The sequence below is a fragment of the Moschus berezovskii genome, chromosome 27 (assembly GCF_049115385.1).
Source record: "Moschus berezovskii isolate FMDL1 chromosome 27, NW_MosBer_1.0, whole genome shotgun sequence".
NCBI classification, from domain to species: domain Eukaryota; kingdom Metazoa; phylum Chordata; class Mammalia; order Artiodactyla; family Moschidae; genus Moschus; species Moschus berezovskii.
This window is the reverse complement of record NC_142486.1, coordinates 39,313,425-39,340,464: the sequence shown is the minus strand read 5'-3', so window position 1 is coordinate 39,340,464 and position 27,040 is coordinate 39,313,425. Positions and strand designations below refer to the sequence as shown.

Sequence of the window (27,040 nt, the reverse complement as noted above, 5' to 3'; positions counted from 1 at the left end):
ATCACACTGTTTTGATTACTGTAGCTTTGTATGAAGTTTTGAAATCAGGGAGTGTAAGACCTCCAACTTTGTCCTTTTTCAAGGTGGTTTTGAATACTTCGGCGGGGGACAGGGGGCAGGAGTTCCTTTGATATTCCATATAGAAAACCATAAGATAGGTTTTTCTATTTCTGTGAAAAAAAAAGTCACTGAGATTTTGATAGGGATTGCATAAATAGGTAGATCACTTTGGGTAGTGCTAACATCTCATTCGGAGAAGTCAATGGCAAGCCACTCCAGTACTCTTGCCTAGAAAATCCCATGGATGGAGGAGCCTGGTTGGCTGTAGTCCGTGGGGTTGTTAAGGGTCGGACACGACTGAGCAACTTCACTTTCACTTTTCACTTTCACACATTGGAGAAGGAAATGGCAACCCACTCCAGTGTTCTTGCCTGGAGAATCCCAGGGACGGGGGAGCCTGGTGGGCTTCCGTCTATGGGGTCGCACAGAGTCGGACACGACTGAAGTGACTTAGCAGCAGCAGCAGCAGCAGCAGCAATATCTCATTAAATCTTCCAACCCATGAAGGTAAGATGTCTTTCTTTGTAATCATGTGTTCTTTTTTAATTCCTTCCAGCAATGATGCATACTTTTTCAGTGTGTTAAGCCTTTCACTTTCTTGGTTAAGTTTATTCCCAAGTATTTTAAATCTTTTTGATGCTATTTTAGTGGAATTGTTTTCTTAATTTCCTTTTAGGATTGTTCATTGTTAGTGTGTAGAAATACAACTGGACTCTATTTTTCTTTTCTTTGTTTATTGATGCTATACTCTTATTATTTCCTTTCTCCTGCTAGCTTTGGTTTAGTTTGCTCTTCTCTTATTTCCTTAAGGTATAAGTTAGGCTGTTGCTTTGATGCTTTTCTTCTTTTCTAATGTAAACACTTATAGCTATAAATTTCCCTCTTAGCACTGCTTTTGCTGCATCCCAAAGTTCTGGTGTGTGTTTTCATTGGTCTCAGCGTGCTTTCTCATTTTTCTTGTGATTTCCCTTTTGACCTGTTGGTTGTGTGAGAGCATGTTTACCTTCCACATATTTGTGGAGTTTCCAGTTCTCTTTATCCATTCACTCTTCAGTGGACATCTAGGTTGCTTCCATGTCCTGACTGTTGTGAATAGTGCTGCAGTGAACACTGGAGTACATGTCTTTAAATCGTGGTTTTGTCACAGTGTATGCCCAGTAGTGGGATTGCTGGGTCATAGGATAGTTTGAGTCTTATTTTTTTAAGTAATCTTCCTACTGTTCTCCATAGTGGCTGTATCAATTTACATTCCCACCAACCACATCCTCTCTGTCATTTATTGTTTGTAGATTTTTTTGATGATGACCATTTTGACTAGTGTGAGATGATACATCATTGTAGTTTTGATTTGCATTTCTTTAATAGTGACTGACTGATGTTGAGCATCTTTTCATGTGTTGATTGATCTTTAGTTGATTTTTTGTAGTGATACATTTTTGTGTACATTTTTGTAGTGATCATATGGGAAAGGAGTACGTCAAGGCTGTATATTGTCGCCCTGCTTATTTAACTTATGTGCAGTGTACATCATGCGAAATACCAGGCTGTTTGAAGCAGAAGCTTCATTTCTGGGAGAAATATCAATAACCTCAGATGTGCAGATGACAACTCCCTTATGGCAGAAAGTGAAGCAGAACTAAAGAGCCTCCTTGTCCTTTTTGTGGGATCTAGCTCATGTGCACTGGACGCTTGTCAGTGTCTGCTGCCTTTTTTCCTCTATGCCCTTTATTTGAACAGTTTTCAGTTGCTGTTTTTGAGTTGTATGATCTTTTCCAGTGTTGATCTGATGTTCATCCCAGACTGTTTTTACATTTCAGATATTATCATCTCTGCTGCTAGAAGTTCCATTTAGGCCTTTTTATATTTTCCATTTCTCTCATTATGGTCATATTCCCTCTACTTTCCTGAGTATATGAAGCATGTTCTTGTCTGATAATTCCTTTATATCTCTCATTTCTAGGTTAGTTGCTGTTGATTGCTTTTTCTTATGGTCATAAGTCATATTTCCTTCTTTTTCACATGCCTGGTCGGTCTATCCACCCTTCATTGCCTGCTGTGACAGTGGAGCATTACCCACCTTGCCAGCTGGCCTGATAGCAGCCTTTGGCATTGAGGGGCTGAAGGAGAAAGGGCCTGTGTCCTGGCACTTTGTGCGTTGCTCATTCCCGTCTGTGATAGTGGCTTAGCCCTAGAGAGCTTCTGTGGCACCTTCTCAGGCAGTGTCCTAGCTGCCAATTCAGCAGCACTTGCCTGAGTGCCAGCGATGAGGCTCTTTATATATTTGAAAGGGGACAGGCACTGCCAGGCATGTTCCGTGGGTACCCGAGTTGGTCTCCTGGCAGCTTTCTGGTGGGTTCGTCAGCACCTCCACCCTGGTGGCTTTGCAGAACTCTCTGCAGATAGCTTCCGGGATGATTGTGTTGGCAGCGTCTCAGATGGTTCTCAGCCTGGTGAACTTCACCATTCCGTAAACTGCGTCTCCCAGCTCTGAATCCTCCCTGTGCCCTGGAGTATTTTATACCTTTTGGTTCATTTTAGTCAGTTCTTACAAACAGTTAATAGCTCTTTATAGTAAACTTCCCTTGTTTAAAATACCTTGTGGTTTCTGTCCCCTGACCAATAGACCTAGCCATTTCCTTATTGGATACTGGACATTATTTATTTATGTTGTTTTGTTATATTCCTTCAAATAGTATTTATCTTGATCTGGCACGCAGTTAAGTTCCTTGTCATCAGTTGATCCTTTAGAGAACTGCTCCTGAGCTGTGTTAGGGTGATCCAGAGCTGCCTTTGGTGTACAAATAATTTGGCCTCATTACTAAGGGTGAAGCCCTTCTGGGCATGCCAGCCAGTACTGTGTGAATGAGGGAGCTGTTCTATGGTGGCTTGTGGGGGCACAGTTTATTCCCATTTCTATGTGAGCTCAGGAGGTTGTTCTGTCTACTCCTTTCCAGAGATTCTTGTTCCAGCCTCCTCACAGTTTTTCTCACACAGGTGCAAACTTGTGTTTAGCTGAAGACTTGAGGGGGTGCTCTATAGATCCTGGAGCTCTGCTTTCTTTACAGTCCCTGCTCCCCAATATTCTGTTCCACACATTTTAGCCACCTGGGCCTCCCTGACATCCAGGTGTCTCCTCCACTCACAGGACAACTGGGTCTATGTTTCCCTTCCCTGCACTGTAGCCTGGAAACCACATCGGCTGTGGCTGGTCATAGAGCCCAGAGTTCCCTGGAGGTCCAGTGGGGAAGACTTGACACTGTCACTGCCATGGACCTGGGTTCACTCCCTGGTCAGGAACTGAGATCCCTCGAGCTGCATGGGTGCCCGCACGTGCCCTTCCACCCCAAACCATTGGGCCCAGTGTCTTGGTTTCCCTTCTCTCTTGGATCCTTGTCTTGCACTTATCCGTTGGCTGAAAACACATCACACCACCTCTTGCCTGGTTTTCTCATTGTTTCAGGGCCCCCTCTTACTCTGTCTTGAAAAAAGTGAGTAAAGCACACAAATGAAACAGCCTGTCAGGAGCTTGAAATTTCAGGACAGCTAGGTGTCCTATTGCTCGGCTGACATTATTAACGCTCCCTTTTTCCTTCTTTTTAAACTAGCCACGTGTGAATGGGACCAGCGAGATGGCACAGGCTGTGAGGGAGTGACATGGTGGCAGCTTGGTTCGTTCCCACAGCAGATTTGCATTTTACCAGCTTCCTGTTCTGTGTCATTTGTGGGCTGAGACTCCTGCGAAGATCAGTGTCTCCTCATAGGAGCCCAGATGAGGAAACAACCAGTTATCAAGGCTTTGCACAGGCCTCCTCTATGGTCTGCTACGACTTCAGCAGTCTTTGGACAGTGGGGACCCAGACCGACAAGGCCACCCACCTCAGGCCACTCTGGCTTTGACCGGAGTGAGCCTGACTGGACTCATTCCTGGTCTCCTGAGGTCATCGCTGCTCCTGCCTGAGATCCTGTCCCTTGACCCGCAACTGTGCTTTTATGCAGGCCCTGGGGAAAGGCGTCTGGAAAGCCAGCCTCACAGGTAAGTGGATGTGTTTTCTCAGCTGGTATAGACACGGGGTGAGATCAGTGCCACTTCCGAGAGCCCTGCAGTTCCTGAGGAGCCTGGCCTGGTGCAGAAGCCTGTTCCTTTACTCAGTCATCTGGGAGGACCACGTTGGGTTCATCTTGTGTGAGATGCTCACACTTAAATGGGCACAACCAGAGTAGCTGAAGAGGTTGGAGCATCTAAAACCCTGGTTCTGTCCAGCAGGCCGCTGACTGACCTTCATCTCTTCACTCAGCCGGGCCTTGGTGAGCACCTGCTGTGGGTCAGGCCATGCTCAGGTGCTGCTGCGTCAGCCCCAGTGGGGTGAGGCTGACCGCACAGTGTGTGTTAGATGTGACTGGAGGGCAGGAGAAAGTGAGCAGGGTGAGGGAGACAGTGGTGGGAGAAAACCTGCTGCTGAGTGGGATGCTGTGGTGGGGTGACGTCTGGGCAGAGGCTCGAGTCAAGGGAGGGACAAGCCCTGTGGTCTGGGGGTAGAGGAGCAGTGCAGAGGCCCTGATGCAGGAGCCCCTTTGGACAACTGTGCTGAAACACAGAGTGTCTGTAGAGAAGCCCCATGGCTGGTCCCGGGTGGGAAGCACAGCAGGTACTTAGAGTTTTCAGAAAATAGCATCACCCACCTGGCCAAGAGGGCAGAGTCCCCAGAGAGGAACGAGCTGGCTGCCTGCAGGCCCCAAGGCCCCTTCTCTAGGAGCGAGGTGGTGAACCTCATCTCAGGACAGGTGCTGCCATCCTCTGGGGGAGCCGCAGGACAGCCTGATGGATTCAGCAGGCCCCATTGCAGCCTTATAGATACAGCGTGGCTGTGTCCTCGCCCTGCGCCATCCTCACCTTTAGGACTGGTTTCAAACAGGACTGAGATCGTCAGTCCCAGAGACTTGGTTGGGCAGAGAGGATGATCTGTTTCCTTCTGATCATCTCTCATTGGCTTGCGTTTCTCTTGCGTTTTTAGCTCAGAGATGTCCACGCACAGCCTGCTAGTCAGACCAGCTTGCCTTGTTATCCACCACAGCCTCCAGCTCTCTACTTCAGGGACGTATTCCAGGTAACAAACAGACTGCTTCCGGCTATGAAATTGCTCACAGCAGACCAGTCCTGCCGAGGACTCAAGGCACCTGATCAAAGGACTGGAGTGCCACCCTGGGACCCGCAGTGCAGAGGGGAGCTTGAAGAGGTGAGTCTGCTGCCTACACCGGCCTCTCTCTTGGGGGCTGGTAGGGGCTTGGGAGCTGCGGAGGCAGTGGGACCTGAGGGCGGAGATCCCTGAGAGGAAGGAGACCAGAGAGGCAGAAGGTGCGTATGGAACAGAGCTGGGTCTTTCGCAGTTTCATGGTGCCAGGGAAGAGGTGAGAGCCTGCCAGGAGGAACAGCCCTAAAAATGCCAGTCTCTCCACTCAGACCTTGGTGGCCGGTCCCCTCCGCTGCCCCCTGCAGGGAGACACCGTCCCGGCCTCTCCCGTCTGTCACACACAGCGCCTGACTCTGTACCCTGATAAATGGGACAGAAAGGAAAGAGTGAGAAGATTAAGATGCTGGAGTTGGCAGACATAGAGTTTAAAATAACTGATGAACTTTGAAATAGGTAAGATGGAGAGTTTCACAGAGAATTAGAATTCATAAAAGATTGAAAATTCTAAAAGAGAAAAGTACAATAACAAATTTAAAATTCAGTTAGGTGGATTTAAAAGTAGATGAGAGACAGCTGAAGAAAGGACCAGTGAACCGGAAGATAAATCACTAGAAAATCTCTCTGCAGACCCTGCCATGACTAGCTCATACTACCCACACTGTCCTGGACTCTGAACCCTTCTGGAGACCCGTTGGATGGGGGGAGAGCCTGCTGAGGAGGCGTTCTGTGCTTGGGAGAGACTGAGGGGTCTTGGGGATTTGGGGGATGCTCTTCCCTCAACCGTGTTGGGAATGTTACCAGCTCAGTGGGAGTCTAGCCAGTGGAGCTCCGTGACTCTAGTTAAATCTTTCAGGGCCTCAGGCATCAGGAACCTGAACCTGTTTGATCTTGGGCTCAGGCTAAAGGTATGCCAGTCTTCACAGCACACACCCTGGAGAATGCCTCTGGTGGGATGAGGAGCCAGGGGAGGCTTGTCTGTGACATGCAGAAGGTGAGCACGTTGGCACTCAGGCCGGTGGGCCACGGAGCCCAGGTGTGGCCTGTGGCAGTGACGCAGTGGGCACTGGCATAGCTGGGTGAGGGGGCAGGGGCAGGGCTGTGCTGAGCGTGACTCTGAAACTGTTGTGGATTATAGCAATTCATGCACATGCTGTTCTGAGAAACTTTCCATCCTGGGTTAATGGTTTCCTTATAATGAACAGAAATAAATTCATGAGGGACGGTGAGCTAAGGTGGGGTCATGGACCAAGGCCAGTGGCTGAGCTGAGTGATGACCGCTGACCTACATACACCGTCTGTCGGACACCAATGAGAGCGGTGTCCCAGCAGAGACACTGACTGTCTCGAATGAAAGACGGACGCCCCTTCGTCCTCCAGAATGCTGTCTTGGGGCCAGTGAACACCCCTCTTGAGGGGAGAGAAGGGATCCAGGTCACATATGGCTGAGGGCGGGCACAACGGCCACCGGCTCCTGGGAGCTTCTGATCAGTTCAGGCCGAGTGTCCAGAAGCTGCCTGGACACTGCCCTGCAGTGTCCCCTGTGCTTCAGGACAGGAGGCCTTGCTGGGTTCTCTCTGAGGGGGTCTGTGAGGAGGGGACATTCTCTCGTGTGGGACGTGGGGGGCAGGCGAGCACAGGGCCTCTGCCCTTCAGGCATCTTTCAGGGATGAGACAGACGAGGTCCCTGCTCCTGTGCAGCTTCTGTTCTATTAATAGTGCAGAGGCTGGCCTTCAGTGAGCATAAGCAGCAAGAGCAAACACACTAAAACAAAGAAAACCAGCGATAAGGGCCATGGAAAAGGCGACACTGGGACCATGCTAGAGGCAGGGCCAGGCTGGGGGAGGGCAGAACCTGGGCGGCCTTGAGGGCAGCATGGGGCCCTGAGCTCGCATTGCCCAGCCCCTAGTAGGTGCCTGCTTTCCCCTTAAGGACAGGAGGAACCCATGATAGATTCTAAGCAGGGGAATAGGGTGATCTGATTCACAGGATGTGTGGGTGCTGTGTGGAGACTGGACTGTGGGGAGAGTTTCTGGGAGCGGGGAGACCAGAGGGTGGGTTTGCTTGTGTTAGGGGAAGGGCAGGCATGGGCGCTGCAGAACCAGAGCGGGTGGAGCTGAGGGAAAGCAGGGACCCAGGTAAGCCTGAGGCGTCTGGTGTCTGGGCAGGCGAGAGCCATCGTGGGAGGGGGCACCCCCACTGTATGTGTTAGACCTAGAGGGTCCCAGACTCTCAGGGTACCCCTAGTTCAGTTCATTTCAGTTCAGTCGCTCAGTCGTGTCCGACTCTCCGCGACCCCATGAATTACAGCACGCCATGCCTCCCTGTCCATCACCAACTCCCGGAGTACACTCAAACTCATGTCCACAGAGTCGGTGATGCCATCCAGCCATCTCATTCTCCATCATCCCCTTCTCCTCCCGCCCCCAACCTTTCCCAGCATCAGAGTCTTTTCCATTGAGTCAACTCGTCGCATGAGGTGGCCAAAGTATTGCAGTTTCAGCTTTAGCATCAGTCCCTCCAATGAACATCCAGGATTGATCTCCTTTAGAATGGACTGGTTGGATCTCCTTGCAGTATAAGGGACTCTCAAGAGTCTTCTCCAGCACCACAGTTCCAAAGCATCGATTCTTCGGCGATCAGCTTTCTTCACAGTCCAACTCTCACATCCGTACATGACCACGGGAAAAACCATTGCCTTGACTAGACGGACCTTGGTTGGCAAAGTAATGTCTCTGCTTTTTAATATACTATCAAGGTTGGTCATAACTTTCCTTCCAATATTCTGAGGGACCCACAGGCCAAAGAAGTAACAGTTTCATTTTTAAATAGTTAAGTCCAAACAGTTTAAGTACAATATTTATATCCTAACAACTTATAATAGACATTTGGAAAATAATGTATACATAAAATTTTTTTCATTGCATTTTTAAGTAACCGTAATTACTTAGGAGTGGATCGTTTGCCTGTCAGGCTCTTCTTGAATTTTGGAATCAGATTGGACGTGGTTACCCTTGTTGCCTTTTCCGTATTGACTTAAACAGTAATTACCTTTTCAGTAACTGCCAGAAACCTAGCTTTGCAGACATGAAATTACACAAAGCAGTGTAGCAAGATGTCATGTTGAAATGCTGGAGTGTTGAGAGATGTTTAGTATCCCCAAAAGTAAAATGCATCCTGCTGTGCCTGCAGGTTCACTGTGGGCACTGCTCCTCTGTGCCCTTCTTTTCCCCTGGGCCTGTGGACCTTCTGTCTCCTGGGCCACATGTTGGTGTGCAAGTCACGCCCCTCCACCCCCAAGTTCTTGGGGGCGCTCACTGGGTCTTTTTGTTTTGGCTGCATGTCTTAGTTAGCATGCAGGATCTTTGTTTCGGCATGTGGGATCTTGTTCCCTGACTAGGGATCGGACCGGGACCTCTACATGGGGAGCGTGGCGTCTTAGCCACTAGACCACCAGGGAAGTGGTGTTCTAGGATAGGGTGAAGTTTTAAGATGTGAGATTATCTTTTTCTTCTGTCTGTTGATCCTTAAGACAAACTTAAGAGGAAAGCAGTGATGGGTTTATCCCCATTTTATTTAGAGTTGAAGATATTGAGGTTCAAAGTGGTCAAAGGTTCAGTGGGTGAGCCTGGACTGGGCCCCACACCCCTGACTCTTGGCTGGGCTCTTCCCGGGCTGTGCTGCCTGCCTCTCTTGTGGGTCTAACTTTGGGCCGCTGGTGTGGCAGCGGAGCTGGGCACTTGGTGCAAGTGAGGCCGTAGTTGGGATCTTTTTTCTGGCAGGTTGGTGAGGGAGGGCAGCTCCTTGGCACATAAGGGGCAGTGTTTGGTTGATGGGGGAACAGGGGTACCAACAGGTGCCTGTGCCCCTGAAAACTGGGGGTGAGGGTCCAGGTACCCTCTCTGTGAGCCACGGCTGTGCCAGCAACTGGTGTAGTCTCATGCTCCCCTCAAAGATCTGTACCTGTATGTTCAGGGAAGAAATCATGGAAGAAAGAGTTCAAGGCACCTATTCTGGATGCATTGATGGTCTTGGTTAGTGGTTAGAATCTTGATTTTGATCCTTTTGTAGTCTTGGAGATTTTAAACAGGAGAGTCTGCAATCAAACCTTTGCAAAAGGCTGCAGGGGGGCTCCTGGCAGCCTGAGGGCAAGGCCACGTGATCCTGCATTGTAGGTGCCGTTTCAAACTGACTAGCATTCCTGCTGACCGCCAGAGCTGTCCGTCAGCATGTTCTCATTACTTCAGGGGGTTCTGGTCTTGGTTTACTGAGTGTTTAATCCCCCGTGTCCTCCTTCATGACCAGCTCACCACACCCATGACAACACTTCTGTGATTTTGACCTTGGTCCTTGAAGACTGCTCTTCTCAGGCTACTCCTGCTCCCTGAACCCCAGTCCCCTGTAGCCCTGTGCACACACACCCCACACGCCCGCCACTGCAAGGCCCTTCCATTCCAGGGAGGGACCCAGCCTTCCTACTTGCAGGGCTGTTGTTGGAGACCACAGCCTCTCCGTAATGGGGCAGAGCCCCCATTGATGGGGTGATGGGCTGAATAATGCCACCCTCCCTCCGATATATCCATGTCCTAATCCCTGGAAACATCACACGGCAGAAAAGGATCTCATGATATGGAGATGGCCCCAGATTATCTGGGAGGACCCTACACTCACTCACCTACTTCTCTGAGGGGGAAGAATTGACACAGAAGGCCGTGAAGTGATGCAGCCACAGCCAAGGACACCAGGAGCCTCCAGAAGCTGAAGAGGGCGGAAGGGCCTCCCAGAACCTCCGGAGGGTGTGCAGCCTGTGATACTTTGATTTCAGCTCAGTGCAGTGATTTGGATCTCTGACCTCTGAAATTATTAGACAATCCGTTCCGTTCCGTCGCTCAGTCGTGTCCGACTCTTTGCGACCCCGTGGACTGTAGCCTACCAGGCTTCTCCATCCATGGGATTCTCCAGGCAAGAATACTGGAGTGGGTTACACATTTCCTTCTCCAGGGGATCTTCCCGACCCAGGGATCGAACCCAGGTCTCACGCATTGGAGGCAGACACTTTAACCTCTGAGCCACCAGGGAAGCCCCCTATTAGACAATAAGTTTATAGTTTTAAGCCATCAAGTTTGTGGTGACTTGTTGCAGCAGCCACAGGAAGTGAATACAAATGGGAAGGCAAACGATTACAAGAAGAAATGACTGGACCCAAAGCCTGACCCTGATCTGCTGCCTGACCGTGTTCTTGTGACCTACTCCTGTCACCTGCGCCTGGACACACAGGCTCTCTGTTGCTAACAGTTAAGGTGGGCCTGCAGCCTTTGCCCCTTCCTGGTGCCCACCACCCTGAAACCCCCACAGGGAAAGGTCAGGAAGCAGGGCTGGAGTTGGGGAGAGAGGGGTTTTCTGGAAAAGAGCCGCCGCCATGGGCTCCATTCGCAACAGGGACAGTTGAGCTTTGTGCTGGCGCCAAGGTCACCTCACATCAGGCAGCTGGAGTGTCCATGGGGCCCCGCCTTCCAGGGCACCTGTTCCCCATCTCTGGGAGAGCAACATGTGCAAAAGTCAGAGAGCCTTTGGCTGTATTGAATGACTTTTTAAAATCAAGTGCAAATATCATCAGGTGCTTTTTACAGAAGCAAGGACCTGTGCCTCTCAAAATAAACACATGCCAGTCACCCACCTGCTGAGAAAGGCATACAGGCAGGGCTATTGTTCCGCGTCCTCCAGGTGATGCCCTGGGAAAGGGCACAGCTGCCTGAACCTTTAAAACCCCAGGTGGGACGGACATTCCTGTGTAGAGCTGCAGCAGCTCCTGCTTGTGTTTCTTAATACTTCGTGAGTATTATTTAAGCAGCCAAAAGAGAAAATTGGTACTGAAGAATACCAATTCTTGGCAGAATTCTTTGTGAAAGGTTTCAGGTGAGTGTGTCCGGTGCCCCAAGGGCTGGGTGACTTGTGGACCACAGGAGGTGGACGCCCGACCGCGAGAACCCTAGCCAGTCCCGCGGAGGGAGTGTCTGGAGCATGAAGGGCAGTGAGCTGGCACTACATTGCCAGGGGCTTCTTGGGCTGGCGATCCTCACGGAGCTCATCTGCTGGTGGATGAGGAGATCTAGGGCCCATTATGTGGTCTTTGGCATCGGGCTCTTGCCCTGGTCTGTTTCTGTCCAGCTGGGATGAGGAGGAAAGGGTGCCCAGTCTGCCACCCCAGCCCACACGCGGCTCTCCCTCCTGCTCCAGGATGAGAGGCATCAGGCTGACGGGGCTGCTGCTCGCCCTCGCTGGCCTGCTGCAGCTGGGCCTGTCCCTGAAGATAGCCGCCTTCAACATCCGCACCTTTGGGGAGACCAAGATGTCCAACGCTACACTCTCCAGCTACATTGTGCGGGTAAGTCCAGCTCTGTCCCCAGGGCCCTCACGGTGGGGAAGCTGGAGGTGGGCTAACAGGCCCTGGGAATCCTGGGCCGGTGGTCAGTCTTGAGGGTCTGGCAGTGGTGGTGACCTGTCAGTCAGGGGGACAGGCCCTTGTTATTGCCGTGCCGTCCATGGCTGATATTAGGGTCCTAGACCAGGCTGTGACAGGGAGTGTCCAGGGCGAGGGCAGCAGCTTAGCCCTGGGACCCACAGCAGGCGGGCTTGGACTCCGGTCTCCGCCTGCCTGCTCAGCAACACTGTGGCCTTGTCCCCAGATCGTGCGTCGTTACGACATCGCCCTCATCCAGGAGGTCAGAGACAGCCACCTGGTGGCTGTGGGGAAGCTGCTGGATGATCTCAACCAGTGGGTGAAGTGGGGTCCCAGGAGGCCCGGGGGGAGGGGGATGATGGTGACTGTCTCTTCCCGGGCATGGTGCCAGGTCAGCCTGCTGCAGGGACACAGGTGTGGGGTAGGGCCCTGGGACTCGCCCCATCACCAACTCCTGACTGGGACGTTTGTCTCCTCAATCCAGGGATGACCCAAACACCTACCACTACGTGGTCAGTGAGCCGCTGGGCCGCAACAGCTACAAGGAGCGCTACCTCTTTGTGTTCAGGTAATGCTGCAGGCCTCCGCCTCACGGGCACACAGGAGGCTGCAATGTCTCCCAGAGCCAGTGGGCCAGAACTGGGGCCCCCAGAGCAGGGATCTGAGCTGGGCTGTGCCCCTCGAGGCCTCAGCCCATGCAGAGGCAGGAGGCCTTGGTGGGAGCTCTGTGCCAGTGGGTCTGTGCGGTGCCCAGGCCGACCACCCTCTGCCTGGCCTTCTGCAGACCCAGCAAGGTGTCCGTGCTGGACACCTACCAGTACGACGACGGCTGCGAGTCCTGCGGGAATGACAGCTTTAGCCGGGAGCCCGCTGTGGTCAAGTTCTCATCCCCCTCCACCAGTGAGTGCGCCTGCCCCGGACACGCTGGTCTTGTGCTGCACCCCACAGCCCCTTTGGTCTTACACTGAAGTTACTTAGGAAGATGTCCACCCTCGGGGGGTGTCTCAGTCATCCTCCACCCCAGCCAACACCCGCCCTGCTGTCCCCACAGAGGTCAAGGAGTTTGCCATTGTTCCCCTGCACTCAGCCCCATCAGATGCAGTGGCTGAGATTAACTCTCTCTACGACGTCTACCTGGATGTCCAGCAGAAGTGGGGCTTGAACGTGAGCCCCCTCTCCCCACCTTGAGCTCTGGGGGGGCCCCCATCGTGCCCTTGGCCAACCCGTGGCTGTGTCCTGGCAGGACGTCATGCTGATGGGAGATTTCAACGCTGACTGCAGCTACGTGACCTCCTCACAGTGGTCATCTATCCGCCTGCGCACAAGCTCCACCTTCCAGTGGCTGATTCCCGACAGTGCCGACACCACGGCTACGTCCACGAACTGCGCCTATGACCGGTGAGCGGGGTGCCTTTGTGACTAGCTTCAGAAGTACTTCCCAAGACTGGACGCTCCCCTCCTGACATAGCAAAGGCACTGCTTAGTTTTGGGTTGGAGCACATTTAGGGAGAATACGACACTGGCAGATAATGGAGGTTGGTCAGGGGTGTGCAGTTTGGGGCAACATTGAGCTGGGGCCCGACCGACTCCACGGTGGCATTTGAGCACGGTTGGGATTGTGTGACATCCAGCAGACCCAGAGGAGCTGGGGGGACAGGCCAGGACCCAAGGTGCAAGTGCAGAGTGTCACACCCTGGGCTCAAGGGGACTTGCTCTTGTGTCTGCTGCTGTAGGATCGTGGTTGCAGGGTCTCTGCTCAAGAGTTCTGTGGTTCCTGGCTCAGCCGCTCCTTTTGACTTCCAAGCTGCATATGGACTGAGCAACGAGATGGTAAGTGTCTGTCCTGGTCACGCAGCTTTTGTTTGTTGACTTGAGAAAACCCAATGGCCCTGGGCCAGTCCTGACCCACCTCAGGCGCACAACCGTAGACGACTCGGTGTCTGGGGTCCCTGCGCTCACTGCTGTCTTCCCACAGGCCCTGGCCATCAGTGACCATTACCCAGTGGAGGTGACGCTGACATAAGTCCATTCTGGGGTCCACAACCTCTGCCCCATCCAGGAGCTGAAGACGACCACTGACTCGTCACAGTTAAGAGCGGAGGGTGGAGCTTAAGGAACCCAGTGCCTTCCCTCCCCCGTGTACCCCCAACCACCCTGCAGCCGCTGGAATTGAGGAGAGGGATGGAAGGCAGGATTTTCCTCACCTGACCCACTTCCACTGTAAGTGTGGCGGTTGTGTCACCAGAGCACCCCACCTTCTCAGTCTGCAAAGAGTCTAAAACTAAGAAATGCCTTTTAATTTAAATAAAACTCAAAAGGGGGTGTTGTCATTTGTGCACCCAGTCGTTCCCGTGTGTGTTCCTACTCCTGAGTGACTGGCTGCAGGCCGCCTTGCCCCACAGTTGTGTCTGTCCCCTCGTCCGCGGCTGTCAGTGTCGCTCCAGGGCCTTGACAAGCAGCTGGTTCAGGCGTCCAACCATGGGTCGAGGGTCGTCGACGAGTCCCGCTGTAATCATGGCGTTCTCATAGATCTGAAAGGCAGGGCAGCGCCTGTCAGTGGGAGGGGGAGCAAGGCCTGGGTCCAATCCAGGGACCTCACACGCAGAGAGAAGAAGGGAAGAGAGCTGTTCTGTTTAAAACAGGGTTTTAGAGGAAATTGCAAAGCCTCAGCCTGCTCTTTGCCCACTCCAGCAGCCTCACCTGATCCACCAGCAGCTGGGCCAGGTCAGGTTCACTGTCTCTCAGCTGACTGAGTTTCTTGATCAGAATGTGCCTGCAACATGGAAACCACGTTAGCTCAGAGCTGGGGGTGCACACCGAGCATAAGGGCTTGTAACTTGTGGTGGCTTTTCTGCAACGGTGGGGTTATCAGAACACGCAGCAGCAACAAAAAGGGTGATAAAGAACAGCTCAGTGATAAACACAAAAACTTTAACTGATTATAGATTATACCCAGAAAACCTGGCAAAAGTTTTGATATTAATATAAAAATTATATACTCCGAGGTAAAGAAAGTCAAATTTAACATACAAAAAGACATATTCTTGGATAAGTGGACCAGACAGAAGTGAAACTTTCCTTAAATTATATTCTTATTCCTTAAAAAAATTTATCAAATCCATAAAGAAAAGTAAACATGGAAGATCAGAAGAAATTGGAGGAGTTAAAACATAAAGCGCAATAATCAAGTAGTTTAGTTCTGGAAAATGAAATGGTAATAGTGTGAAGTGGACAGTGTATAAAATGGTCAAATTCATACAGCAGTGTTATTAGTACCTGATAAGACAGGATATGGGAAACAGATGGGGAAACAGTGGCAGACTTTATTTTTTTGGGCTCCAAAATCACTGCAGATGCTGACTGCAGCCATGAAATTAAAAGACATTTATTCCTTGGGAGGAAAGTCATGACCAACCTAGACAGCATATTAAAAAGCAGAGACGTTATTTTGCCAACAAAGGTCTGTCTAGTCAAGGCTATGGTTTTTCCAGTGGTCGTGTATGGATGTGAGAGTTGGACTGTGAAGAAAGCTGAGTGCCGAAGAATGGATGCTTTTGAACTGTGGTGTTGGAGAAGACTCTTGAGAGTCCCTTGGACTGCAAGGAGATCCAACCAGTCCATCCTAAAGGAGATCAGTTCTGAATATTCATTGGAAGGACTGATGCTGAAGCTGAAACTCCAATACTTTGGCCACCTCATGCGAAGAGCTGACTCATTGGAAAAGACCCTGATGCTGGGAGGGATTGGGGGCAGGAGGAGACGGGGGGACGACAGAGGATGAGATGGCTGGATGGCATCACCAACTAGATGGACATGAGTTTGAGTGAATTCCGGGAATTGGTGATGGACAGGGAGGCCTGGCATGCTGCAATTCATGGGGTTGCAAAGAGTCAGACGTGACTGAGCGACTGAACTGAACTGAAGACAGGATAACTGGGCAGCACCCAGGAAGCAAGTTTCTTCCTGTGTGATTCCTTGAACCAAGAACCAAAATAATTTCCAGACCGACCAAGGATTAAATGTAAAAACTAAAAGCAAAGTATAATACTAGAAAACAGGGAAGAAGTGTTTTATAATCTTCAAAGGGGAAAGAAAGCCTTTTCAGACTAAATACAAACATAGAAGTCATAAAGAAAAGACTCTTGACTACATAAAAATTGAAATTTTTTCTGCAGAGCAAAAATACAATAGGAAACATCAAAATTATAAGGTATAATTTTCATTTTTGAATGGCAGAAATGAAGGTGTTTGATAAAACTGAAGGCATTGTGGGGGAAGGTACCGAGGACAGTGGCAGTGTCTGTGGCACCCCGTCTGAGACGCTGTGATTCCCTCCCTCCCAGCACTGTTCACAGCAGCAAACAGCTGCAAAGGTGAGGATCCCACACTGGAGGTGTCCCACCATGAACTCCATATGGTTGAGAATTCTAAAGACACAAGGAACACGTAAACAAATTTTAAAGCAAATGAGTTAAAGTCTTCTGGCAATAGAAAATGAGCCCTCTGCACAGCTATCTTATAAAACGACATTTCTGCCAGAACTAGTTAAAGCCAGTGGATGTCCAGTCAATGCCCATCTCTGCTGGACTCAGTGCTGGGAGCCACGCATCCATTACGCAGGCCTGTATCGCTTATGCCTACCTGCCAACTGGGGTGGCTGTGGAGAGGCCCTGGACACTGCGTGGCCAGCCATGAGCCAATTCAGATCTTCCAGTTAGTAACTGTGTGGCTAGTAATTTGTCTCAGAAGCTGGAAAAGGCACATTTCCCTACTCCCAAATAGTTTTAAGGAAATTAATACTTAAAAAGGAGGAAATATATGATAAGGTGGTAAATTAAAGAATCAGACACATATTAAAAAACAAAGCTCCCATAGCTTAAAGTCCAAAAGAAATATACCAAATAGGGTACAGTGACTGTGGTGGTGGGAAACTATGGACTTTTTCTAACATTTTTGGTAACTAAAAATTACTGCTGCATACAAAGTTGGTTTTCAAAACAAAAAATGCCTCCATATATAACAGCAACAGTTAGAAAATGAAGTGTCAAAATACCAAATAAAAAAGACATCAAATAACTATAAAAAATGTACAAGTATGCTAAAGAAAAAAATACTCATCTGAAAAGGCAGCACAGATCAGCAGGAGTGGAGAGATCAAGCAGTTAACAGTCCAGGCAGCAGGTGTTTCCATGAAGCTGAAATGTATCCCTGCCCACCCCCCATGTGGATCCCAGACAGGCTCCGTGAACACGAAAGGCATACAGGGGAAGAAACATGTCTGAAATAGAGATTTCCTAAGACCTCAGAAAACATCAGACACGCATACATTTGATTACATTAAAATTAATTACATAAAGAATTTCTCTTCAGAAGATACCTTCAGACAGGTGAAAAGTAAGTGAAGATACTTGCAGCTGATGAAATATACAAAGAAGGCCTTGTTGAGAGAAAGCCAAGCCCAAGGCTCACTCACAGGACTGGGTTCTGACGCTTTGCCCTCTGGAAGCCCTGGGGCTGGCCCAGCCCAGCTGAGGACACAGCCCTTCATGGAGACTCACCCGTGCCCCAGGTGGAGGACAGGCAACAGAGCAACCCACTCCCAACAGCCTCTGAAGAGAAACTACCCCAGTGTCTGTCAGAACAGTTACTGTGCCGAGCAGACTCGTACCCGGAACACGGTTCAGCTGTGAACACAAACCACAGCTACCCCTGCACAGGCTGGGCTCACAGGCTGACTGAAGAAAGAGGCTGCACAGCGTCCCTTCACATGCCGCTCAGAAACGGAGAACTGAGCTTGTGTGTGACGATGCACAAGTACCCGAAGTCAGGACTATGGCTCCTCTGGGGGGCGGGGCAATTCTCGTGGGAGGAAAACAGGAGCTTCTGGGCACAGGCAAGGTCCAGTTTTTTTAAACATGAGTGTTTATAAATATTAACCCAACTATCCATTAGCTCATGTAATTCTCTGGGTGTTATAAGTGAAAGAACACGGACGGATTCATACAACTCAAAGAATACCCGATGGGTCAGAAACAAGCATGCGTGCCCCCTGGGCATCGAGCGACGCAGGCCCCAGCGGCTTCACCTGGGGTTGATCTCCAGCGTGGGCTGCAGCAGCTGTGCACGCTCCTCCTCGGTCTTGGCCAGCTGGCGCATGCGCAGGAAGTGCCGGGCGGCCCCCATCTCCAGCACCGTGATCATAGCAGGGTGGGTGTCCAGCCGGAGAGTCACCTGCAGGCACGACAGAGGTAAGGAGAGCCCTGGCAGGGTCTTGACAGATACGAGGGTTCCCCAGGTGACAGGACAGTAGTGCGCCTTCCTCCCTGTCTCCCCATCACCCCCTAAGGAGAGGAGGCCTGACTGCATGCTGCTTGGGAACTTTCCTCATCTACACCCCAAAGCCGCCAAGTTCTAACCTATCAATTAGCCTCCAAGGTCCATCCTGCCTGTTGTTACCTATATGTCTCTGCTTCACAGGGGCCATTGCCAAGTCCTACAGTGACCCTGTGTCTCCAGGCCCCGCCTCTCTCCCTTAATTCTGTCCATCCAAGAGACAGTGCTCTCACCGGCCCCTCCCTCTGGCTCCCTCTGGCCTTTATTTCATCAAATACACCTTCTCCCCCACAGCCCTGCAGGCTACGGGCCTTCTGACTTACATGAGAGACTCCCGGGCCTACTGGGCCCACAGCCTGCTGACCTGGGGAAGCACTGTGCCTGTTCCTTCGTAGGAAACAGACAAGAATTCTGCCTCCCTCCCAGGCCACCTTAAGTGAGCCGCTGCTGTAGAGCACGGACACGATATGTGTGCTACTGCCCCCTGCCCAGCGGCCAATGCGGCCCAGAGACCCACGGCCGCCTCCCACAGGGCCCTGGGTCTGCTCTCGGCCATTTGGACACCTGCCCCTCCCTTGCGGCCATGCCTGAACATGTCCCTCAGCCAGTGACACCTGTTCTATGGTGGCTTTCTTTCTCTTGCAGCTTTGAGCTGGACTGGTGGGTTCCTAGCTCATTAAAGCCCACCCAGACCCCCACTAAGAACCCAAGCAGGATGGTGTGCTCTTATATCCTCAGCTACTGCAGCCCCTTTAGGCCTGGACCAGGCAGACCAACCTCTTCTCTGCCCACCAGGCCCTCAATTGCTCCCCTTCCACTCTTGGCTCCATCTGCTCTACAAAGTGGAGGCAAGGCCGAGCTTGCTCGTCTCGCATCAGCAGCACCCCTGGGCACATGTGACACACATGACAGAGGGCACACGAGTGCAGGGGTGGCAGTGACATGCCTGCTCTCCACCTCACACCATGGCTCCAACCACTGCTGGGAGAGCACCCGCCAGGCCAGCAGCCCAGAGACGGCAGGCTGGCCAGCTGTGTGGTCACAGAGGGTCATGGTGGCTGGCTGGTGGCCCGTTGGAGAGCCTCACCTTCACGTCGGTGACACGGGACCCCAGTGCGTTCCTCATCCAGGCCATCAGGTCCTCTGTCTCCTTCTCTGACAGGCGGTCTCCTGCTATAGGCAAGCACAAGGGTGAGCTCGGGCTGTCTCCATAACCCTCTCCCTGTGGGCTCCCTCCACTCTGCCAGCCACCGACCAGAACAAACAACAGAAGCTACCAAAATGCTCTGCATCTAAAAGCAAGCAGATGAGAGACCTCCCTGGTGGTCCAGTGGCTAAGACTCTGCACTTCCAATGCAGGGGGCCCGGGTTCAATCTCTGGTCAGGGAACCAGATCCCACATGCTGCAACTAAAAGTTCCCTGCATGCTGCCACGAAGACTGAAGGTCCTGAGTGCCACAGCTAAGCGCCGGTGTAGCCAAATAAATATTAAAAAAATAAAGTACAGCTGATAAATTCAGGCCTCAGAAAGGATGCTTTTTGGGTGCCTGAGGCCCATATGCATATATTTCATTAGGGCCTTAAAACTTCTGATTCTTTTAGCTTGATCAGTCTTATGAAGACACATTGAAAAGAAAACCCCACATACACCCACCACTGCAGGACAGAAGAGGCCGTGAGGCCAACAGTGCCAGCTCCCTGGGCCCGCTTGGCTTCACCCACCCCCAGGCCACCAGCCACATCTGAGCCCGGAGGGAAGGGAAGTGAGCTGACCTGGGGCGCCATCCTCAAACTTCTCCTCCTTATAGTGGTCGACGACAATGTCTGTCTCCACAGAGATCAGCTTCTTCTTGTCAAACTCACGCAGGTGGAGCAAAGTGAGCTCATCAAACTGCTCGTAGCAGAAGAGAACCTGTGCGGGCCAAGATGACACCATCAGGCGGGCAAGCCTCTGCCCGGGATGGAGCGGAGCTCCTGGGCCTCCTGGATGAAGAGAGTGGTTTAGAGACAGCCCTCCGCGAGCAGGAACGCGGAGGATGTTCACAGAGAGACCCTTGTGTCACTTCCTAGAGAGGGGATCAGAAGGCAGCCTGGGCCCGCCTCCGCCCGTGGATGGCTTACCGTGCGGCTTGCCCGGTCCCCGGCACAGGGCAGTCAGTTCCCAGTAAGCACGCCCCTCCTTCAGGGCTCAGGGCCCCTGCCCTCTGACCTGGCCGGAGGGGAGAACAGGGGTGGGGGGTCCAGCTCACCCACCTCCATGTTCTTCCGCTTCATGGCCTCGTAGTAGGGCGAGTGCTCCGCCAGGTGCCGGCTGGGGGCACACAGGTAGTAGATGTTGCGGGTGCCGGCCTGCATGCGGCTGGCGTAGTCCGGGAGGCTGGTCAGCTGCCCAGCAGGCAGTGCTGATGACTCGTACCGCAGCAGCTTTGCGATGTCCTCCTGCAGATGGCAGAGGCCGGGTCACTGGAGTTCCGGGTCCTGGCTCTGGAAGCCTCCTGACTGAGAGGCATAGACCTCAGGGGCCTCCAGTAAGGGAGAATGGCTCTGGCTGGCCTGGTGATCCACTGCGTCCGCAGCCAAGGCAGCTGCTGCAGGAGCCTGGCCTGGGGGTGGCACACTGGGTTGACCTGGGGTCTGGGGGACCTGGGGACTCCAGTGCAGGCCCCTGGGCCCCACCTGCCATTCCAGCTGGCCCAGGGACTCACTGAGTGGGACTTTCCAGGTAAGCCGCGTGCATGGTCGCAGGAGTGGCTGGGCCCTGTCCGTGACAGAGCCATTCTTAGACCCAGCAGCCTCCCTCTGTCCCGAATCACAGACCCTGTCTCTCATGGAGCAGGGCACATGGGTGTGAAGTCCACACTCCCCAGCCCTCCTCACAGCAGAGTGTGCGAACCAAAGTAGGCGTATGACTCAGAGAACAGACCCTGGAAGGAGGGGTGTGTCTGTCTCTGCTTGGTTGAGACGTGTATGTGACCGCGAGTGGAGTCATCAGTGAGGACAGAGGAGCAGCAACAGGCTAGGGCCTGGTCATGACCTGACGATAAACTTGGCCATGTCTACACCACTGCCTCATCTGACAAACCACAATGCCCAAAGGGCACAGTCCAGACGAGGGTGATGACGTGGCGGGGACGCAAGGGGTGCAGAGAGGGATCTGGGAGCCCACCTGGCAAGCCGGACTCTGGGTGCAGAGGCTCATCTCATGCTCTGGTGCTCGTTACAGATCCTAACAAACACGAGACACCAATAAAGGGCTTAGATGAGCCTCCGGCTCCACCTGGGTGCCGCTCCCATGGACACAGAGGGCGCATGTGGGGCCCAAGCAGGCGGTGCCTGAGCTGTTGGACAACCGGGGTAAGAAGGGCTGGGGGGGTGGTGCTCAGGTTGGCAGCCTGGGTGCTCAGCCCCTGTCCCACCCTCCCCGGTCTGCAGAAGCAACCCTGAGACCCCAGGCGGTCAGTCACCCTCCTTCCTTTGTATTACAACTGAAAAGTGGCCCCAAAATGTTTATGGAACAATCTTACTGTTTTTAAGTAATTATGCAGTTAACTGACCCCTGGCCCATGTTGAAGGACTTCTGACCATCACATGATGAGCTGCCCTCCCCACCTGTGAACCAGGCACCTTGCCTGTCCCTGCTTCTGTGACCTCAAGTCCCCCAGGCCCTTGTGGGAGGAGACAGCGCACACCTACACCCCTCTGGCCATAGGCAGGGGCCGTGGAGGAGCCAGGCCTGCCGAGACCACCTGTGGGGTCCAGAGGCCTGACTCCTGGGAGCGCGGCTGGCCATCCTCACGTCCCAGGAAGCTCAGGTGTCTGCTCTTCAGCAGTGCCCTCCATGGTCCGAGGCTGCCCAGAGGAACCCAGACCCTACCTTGACCTCCTGCTCAGCTGTGGTCACGATTCCCTCCCTCACGAACAAGCCGTAATCTTCAAAAAACTTGGCATATTTCTCAGCATCTTTTTTACTCTGGTCAATGAAGAATTTTATCAGCCTCTGCTGCAGAACACCCTGGAGTTTTCTACAGAACAGAAAAGTATTTATTACAAGAAAGCAACTTTCACAGAATACCATCAAACAGAAGGACATTCAGTTTAGTTCAGTTGCTCAGTCGTATCCGACTCTGCTTAGCCACCTAATAATCAGAAGTGAAGACGACATCCCAGAAAGGAAGTTAAGGAGACAGGCGCCCCCTAGAGGCAGGAACCCTAGGGCTTCCCTTGTGGCTCAGCTGGTAACGATTTATGGACCAGGATTTTCACCATAGCACATAAAACACAATTATGAACAAGCTTCAGTGTTCATCAGGAGAGAACAGGTTGAAACGAATGATGGAAAACTACACGCCATTAAAAATTACACCCTCTAACGTGATTCTTAATGACATGAAAAAGTGCCTGAGTTGAAAGAAAAACCAGAAAGATCCCAGAATGGATAAATTACAGAGTACACATATATGCTAAGTATGCGAAAAACTACTTGTTGTATGTTATATTTTTCATAATTATGATCCGTGCTTGTATACTTTAATTTTGGTTTATACTGGGTAGAGGCGTCCCTGGTAAAGAATCTGCCTGCAGTGCAAAGACCTGGGTTTGATCCCTGGGTCGGGAATATCCCCTGGAGAAGGGAACAGCTATCCACTCCAGCATTCTTGCCCGGAGAATCCCATGGACTGAGGAGCCTGGCGGGCTGCAGTCCATGGGGATGCGAAGAGTCGGACACAACTGAGCACCAACACTTTCACTTTTCACCCTGGACATACTATACATGCACTACAGTTTTACAAAATTGGTACTTTTTTGCATCAGGATATTTACCAGAACATTACATAATGGCATAAAATTTTGAACAACTTTTTTAGTAGGATTAGGGGGTGTTTTTACTTCCTTAATATTCTGCCTTGGGACCTCCTTGGTGGTGCAGTGGTTGGGGACCTGCTGTGCAGTGCAGGGACACAGGCTCGGTCCCTGGTCAGGGAGCTGGACCCCCACATGGCACGGAGCAGCTGAGCCTGAGCCACAGCCACTGAGCCTGCGTGCTGCAACAGAAGACCCTGTGCACCACAGCCACGACCCGAAAAAGAACAGATGTTTAAAAAGTATTGTGTTTCCTTTATAAAGGTAAAATTACCATCTGTTTTTCAGGGTAGGGAAACAATAACATTTAACATTCATTTCAGCTTTTCCTCTTTTTACTCTCATCCTGAATAACTTGGTCCATCAGCCACAGGGCAGAACGGGACAGGGCAGTGCCTGCGTCTGTGGTGGGGGAGCCACAGCAGCTTGGATGGGATGAAGAGGTGTCCGTGCAGGGCAAGGGTTGGGGAAGCCTGGCGTGCAGTGTCAGAGCGCAAGGACCCCAGCAGAGGGCACAGGCTGGGGACAGCAGGTAGCCCACGGTGTGGCATCAGGGCCTGAGCCAGTGAGGGAGCTGGGGAGCTGGGAGAGGGCAGGCTTGTTTCAGGGAAAGGACTGGATAGGTAACGCCCTGGGCATAATCAGGCAGATTCCGCACCGTCAGGAACAGACGTGAAGGTGGAAGACAAAGCACAATGGGGACGGGGCAAAGGAGTCAGCCTGGGCGAGTTCCCGCTAAACCTGGGGTGGTGCGGGCATCAAACAACGACAGTAGCAGATCATAACTCCTGAGTAAAACGGGAATCAAATCCTGAAAATAAGTTGTAAAAATATTAAGAAAAATGTATGTATAAGAAATGAACACACAGCTACAAAATACCACTCCCACACATCATTACTAATTACAGATGAAAAAAGAGGAATTTGACCTGCGAAGGCTGGCAGACACCCCCTTAGTCAAGTGTCAGCGCCAATGAAGGGACAGCTCCCGTCTCAGCCCGCCTGACAGGATGCACACGGGGCTCCTGCTGCACCCGAGCACGCGGGGCATCAAGACCCACGCCAGGGCCACCGGGGAGATCACGGAGACCTCAGACGCACACAGGTCTTGAGAGTCAGGGAATGACTGGAACTCAGCCAGCCTCCAGGCCAGAGAAACGCCACAGCTAAAGGCGTGCGTGACCCTGGATGGGACCCTCTCGCTGCAGAGGACACAATGGGCGTGTGGCGTGGGCAGTCTGCGGAGACATGGCAGGTGCGCCCCGCCGCCCCGACTGGAGTGTGTCCTCTAGAAGCGCACCCAAGACGCGGGGCCAGTGGGCTCGCAGCGGACAGCTAACTCTCCCAGGGCTTAGGGAAAATGGATTCTGTGTCACGCTTCTTGTAAAAAATTTCACTTAAGGTTGACTCTGCTGGTAAAGAAGACAACCCAACCCTGGAAAACCACAAGCAGTGACCGAATGGCTGGATACGCCCGCGCCTACAGCCTCGGTCCCGCCAGCGTCTGGGTCAGCCCAGCTCCAGCTGCAGGGGTAGAGCACGTGGCTGCAGTCAGCAGATGAGGGCTCAAATCCAGGCTCACTCCCTGGTGGCAGCGACCTCCCTGTGACTCGGTCTCCACAACAGTGACATAGAGACTGAGTGGGTCCCACCCCCGAGGAGATGGGGCTGCACCCAGGAGGGGCTCGGGACGGTCTGGGAAGCATAAACGCTCAGCAGACCAAAGCTGCGGCCGCCATCAGGACAGGAGACGAGAAGGCCGGCCACCCCTGCCCACGTGGATTCCAAGAGCGACGTCTCTAGGCGGGCCCCAGGCCCAGCCCTTGCTTCCTTTCCACCATTAGTGACCTTCTGGACTGAGGTCAGACGTCCGGGCTCTGGGCCTGTCCTCTGCCTTGTCTGTCCAGGACAGCCTCTGGAACCTCCCTGCCATGGCCGCCCTGGGGCCGGGGCTCAGCTGAGGGAGGGATGCGTGGCAGCGGCAGTGCTTCTGCACGTCGGTCCCCAAACCCCTCATGAAAACCGAAGGGAACCACGAGGCAAAGCACAGGCGACCTCTACGTGGCCCCGCCAAAGCCCCGTGGGCACCTGCGCTCCAGGCTGGGCAGCTTCGAGCCCACCTTTGGTGGCAGAGGCAGGCCTGCCCAGGTGGCGCCACGTCTGCTGACTCACCTGATGAGCGCGCTCTCCTGCAGCAGCTCCCGGCTGAGGTTCAGGGGGATGTCCTCACTGTCCACCACACCTGAGACATGGCCACGTGTGGGTGAGAGCGGGGGACACTCGGGGGCCTCCCTGCCCAACCCCTCATCCCAGAATTCACCCATGCTGTGTCCAGGTCATGACCTGGGTCACGGGGTCAGAAAAGCAGGCAAGGCCAGCAAGCCTTTGCCGGGACAGTTTCTACAATTTCAGCATCTGTTGGACTCTCTGAAAGTCACTCCTAGATTTTTTTGCTCAAAATTATAAAACTGTCACAGATCAATCAACCGAACTTGGTGTCTGGAAATGGGGAGCTTGAGAAGAGGCCCCAGGCTGTGAGGATGCAGCTCCCCCACCGACCTCCCCGAGCTCAGCACAGGTGAGCCTTCCCAGGAGGAGCTGCTCCCGGGGTTGCAGGGCCTCAGCCACACGCTGGGCACACATACGAACCCCGGACGAAGCGCAGCCACGTGGGCAGGATGTTGGTGGCCTTGGTCTGGATGAGCACCTTGCGGCTGTACAGCGACACGCTGGAGCCCAGCTCCCGGCTCACGTCAAACATGGATGGTTTCTGGAGGCAAAGCAAGGGCAGTGTCAGGAGAAGTAGGCCCTGCGGAGGCAGAGCGCCATGGTCAGGGGCCCTTCCTGAGGCCACCTGGGCCGGGACATTTGGGGCATATGTGTGGTGCCCGGAGAGGCTGGCCCCGACACCAAGGCTCTGGACCAGGTGGGGCCTCTCTGGGCAGTTGCCCATAAACACAATGACTGGTCTGACCCTCTGAACAGAGCCAAACCTGCTGGGGCCAGGGGTCGGCAAACTAGAGCCCACAGGTCAAATCAACCGTTCATGCAGCTTACAACAGTTCTTCTGTTTTTAAATGGAAGGAAAAAAGTGAAAAAGAGCACCTTATGACATGTGAACAGTAAGAGAAAGCCAAGTTCCCACGCCTGCAGCTTCTGGAACCCAGCCCCATGCGCCTGTCTCAGTGTGGCCCATGGGCCCTCGCACTGAACTCAGCAGTGGAGCGCGCGCTGGCGCAGGGCCCACGATGGCCAAAGGGTCACCGTCTGCCGAGCCTGCTCCCGACCAGGACTGCAGTCTGCACACAGCCCTGCGGGGACCTGCTTAAAGGGGGCCCAGGGCTCTGCTTTCCTGACAGGTCTGGGGGATGCGCGTGCATGCTCAGCAGAGAGAAATGGGCTCCAGGCTCTCAAAGCCAGGAAGGCTGGGTTCGACCCGAACGCTGGCCGGGGCAGGCAGGGGCGCGCACCGCGTCCGGCACATAGAAGACGCTGCGGATGCTGAGTGGCGCGTCTGTCCGGTAGTGCAGCGTGTAGCGCGGCCTGTCGTGGGCCTGCGCGACCCAGCGGTAGAACTCCTCGTGCTGCCCCTCGCCCACGTCCTTGGGGTCCATCATCCAGATCGCCTGCAAACGGAGGAACAGGGGTGCTGTTTCAGACACACCTTCCTGACAACGTGCAGGTGGAGCTCGCGGTGCCCAGTGCTGGACAGACACATGGACACACCCAGCTCTGGAACCAGTTCCCTGTCCCCAGCAGTGTCAGGAAGAGTGAGCAGGAGGCAAAACCTGGATGAGGCCGCACATGACCAACACCAACCGCCAGGAGGTGAGAGGCTCTGGGAAGGCGACTGAGCCGGAAAGGGAGAGCGCACCAAGGCGCTCCCAGAAGCTTGTGCCCTGAAAACACGGTAAGAAGCCAGATGCAGAAGGCCACGTGATGTCTGATTCCATTTCTATGAAATGTCCAGAATAAGCAACCAGGAAGCAGACTGTGGTTACTGGGGGCTCAGGGAAGGGGCTGCTGACGGTGGGGGTCTCTTTCTGGGGGGTGCAGGGGTGACCTGTTCTAGAACTGACGGTGCTGAGGGCAGAGTGACTGAACACAGCCAGGAGTGCGGGGTGTGCGCCGTGAAGGTGA

The 27,040-nt window shown here is 53.0% G+C and overlaps 2 protein-coding genes across 8 annotated transcripts in view; one reads left to right on the top strand and one right to left on the bottom strand.

The window, feature by feature from the left end:
- Positions 1-14,045, top strand: part of DNASE1 (deoxyribonuclease 1) — a 35,221-nt gene extending 21,176 nt beyond the window's left edge. The window contains exons 1-10 of one of the 6 annotated variants that reach the window (XM_055409356.2): positions 5,166-5,294; positions 10,390-10,547; positions 11,485-11,632; positions 11,934-12,022; positions 12,192-12,275; positions 12,492-12,607; positions 12,759-12,871; positions 12,951-13,105; positions 13,441-13,537; positions 13,683-14,045. In XM_055409356.2, the coding sequence (XP_055265331.1) occupies positions 11,486-11,632; positions 11,934-12,022; positions 12,192-12,275; positions 12,492-12,607; positions 12,759-12,871; positions 12,951-13,105; positions 13,441-13,537; positions 13,683-13,730 (849 nt within the window). In that variant the 5' untranslated portion in view covers positions 5,166-5,294; positions 10,390-10,547; position 11,485 and the 3' untranslated portion in view covers positions 13,731-14,045. Of the gene's footprint in view, positions 1-431; positions 568-3,665; positions 4,094-5,072; positions 5,414-5,469; positions 6,241-10,389; positions 10,548-11,484; positions 11,633-11,933; positions 12,023-12,191; positions 12,276-12,491; positions 12,608-12,758; positions 12,872-12,950; positions 13,106-13,440; positions 13,538-13,682 lie in introns of those variants that run through there. The other 5 variants (XM_088832819.1, XM_055409355.2, XM_055409354.2 and 2 more) reach the window with 5 other exon arrangements.
- TRAP1 (TNF receptor associated protein 1) overlaps positions 13,984-27,040 on the bottom strand; it is a 50,825-nt gene continuing 37,768 nt past the window's right edge. The window contains exons 9-18 of one of the 2 annotated variants that reach the window (XM_055409352.2): positions 26,371-26,526; positions 25,550-25,670; positions 25,073-25,142; positions 21,915-22,062; positions 20,294-20,479; positions 19,814-19,952; positions 19,128-19,213; positions 17,793-17,938; positions 14,408-14,480; positions 13,984-14,238 (exon numbers count right to left, since the gene is read on the bottom strand). In XM_055409352.2, the coding sequence (XP_055265327.2) occupies positions 14,137-14,238; positions 14,408-14,480; positions 17,793-17,938; positions 19,128-19,213; positions 19,814-19,952; positions 20,294-20,479; positions 21,915-22,062; positions 25,073-25,142; positions 25,550-25,670; positions 26,371-26,526 (1,227 nt within the window). In that variant the 3' untranslated portion in view covers positions 13,984-14,136. The remainder of the gene's footprint in view (positions 14,239-14,407; positions 14,481-17,792; positions 17,939-19,127; positions 19,214-19,813; positions 19,953-20,293; positions 20,480-21,914; positions 22,063-25,072; positions 25,143-25,549; positions 25,671-26,370; positions 26,527-27,040) is intronic. The other variant, XM_055409353.2, reaches the window with a different exon arrangement.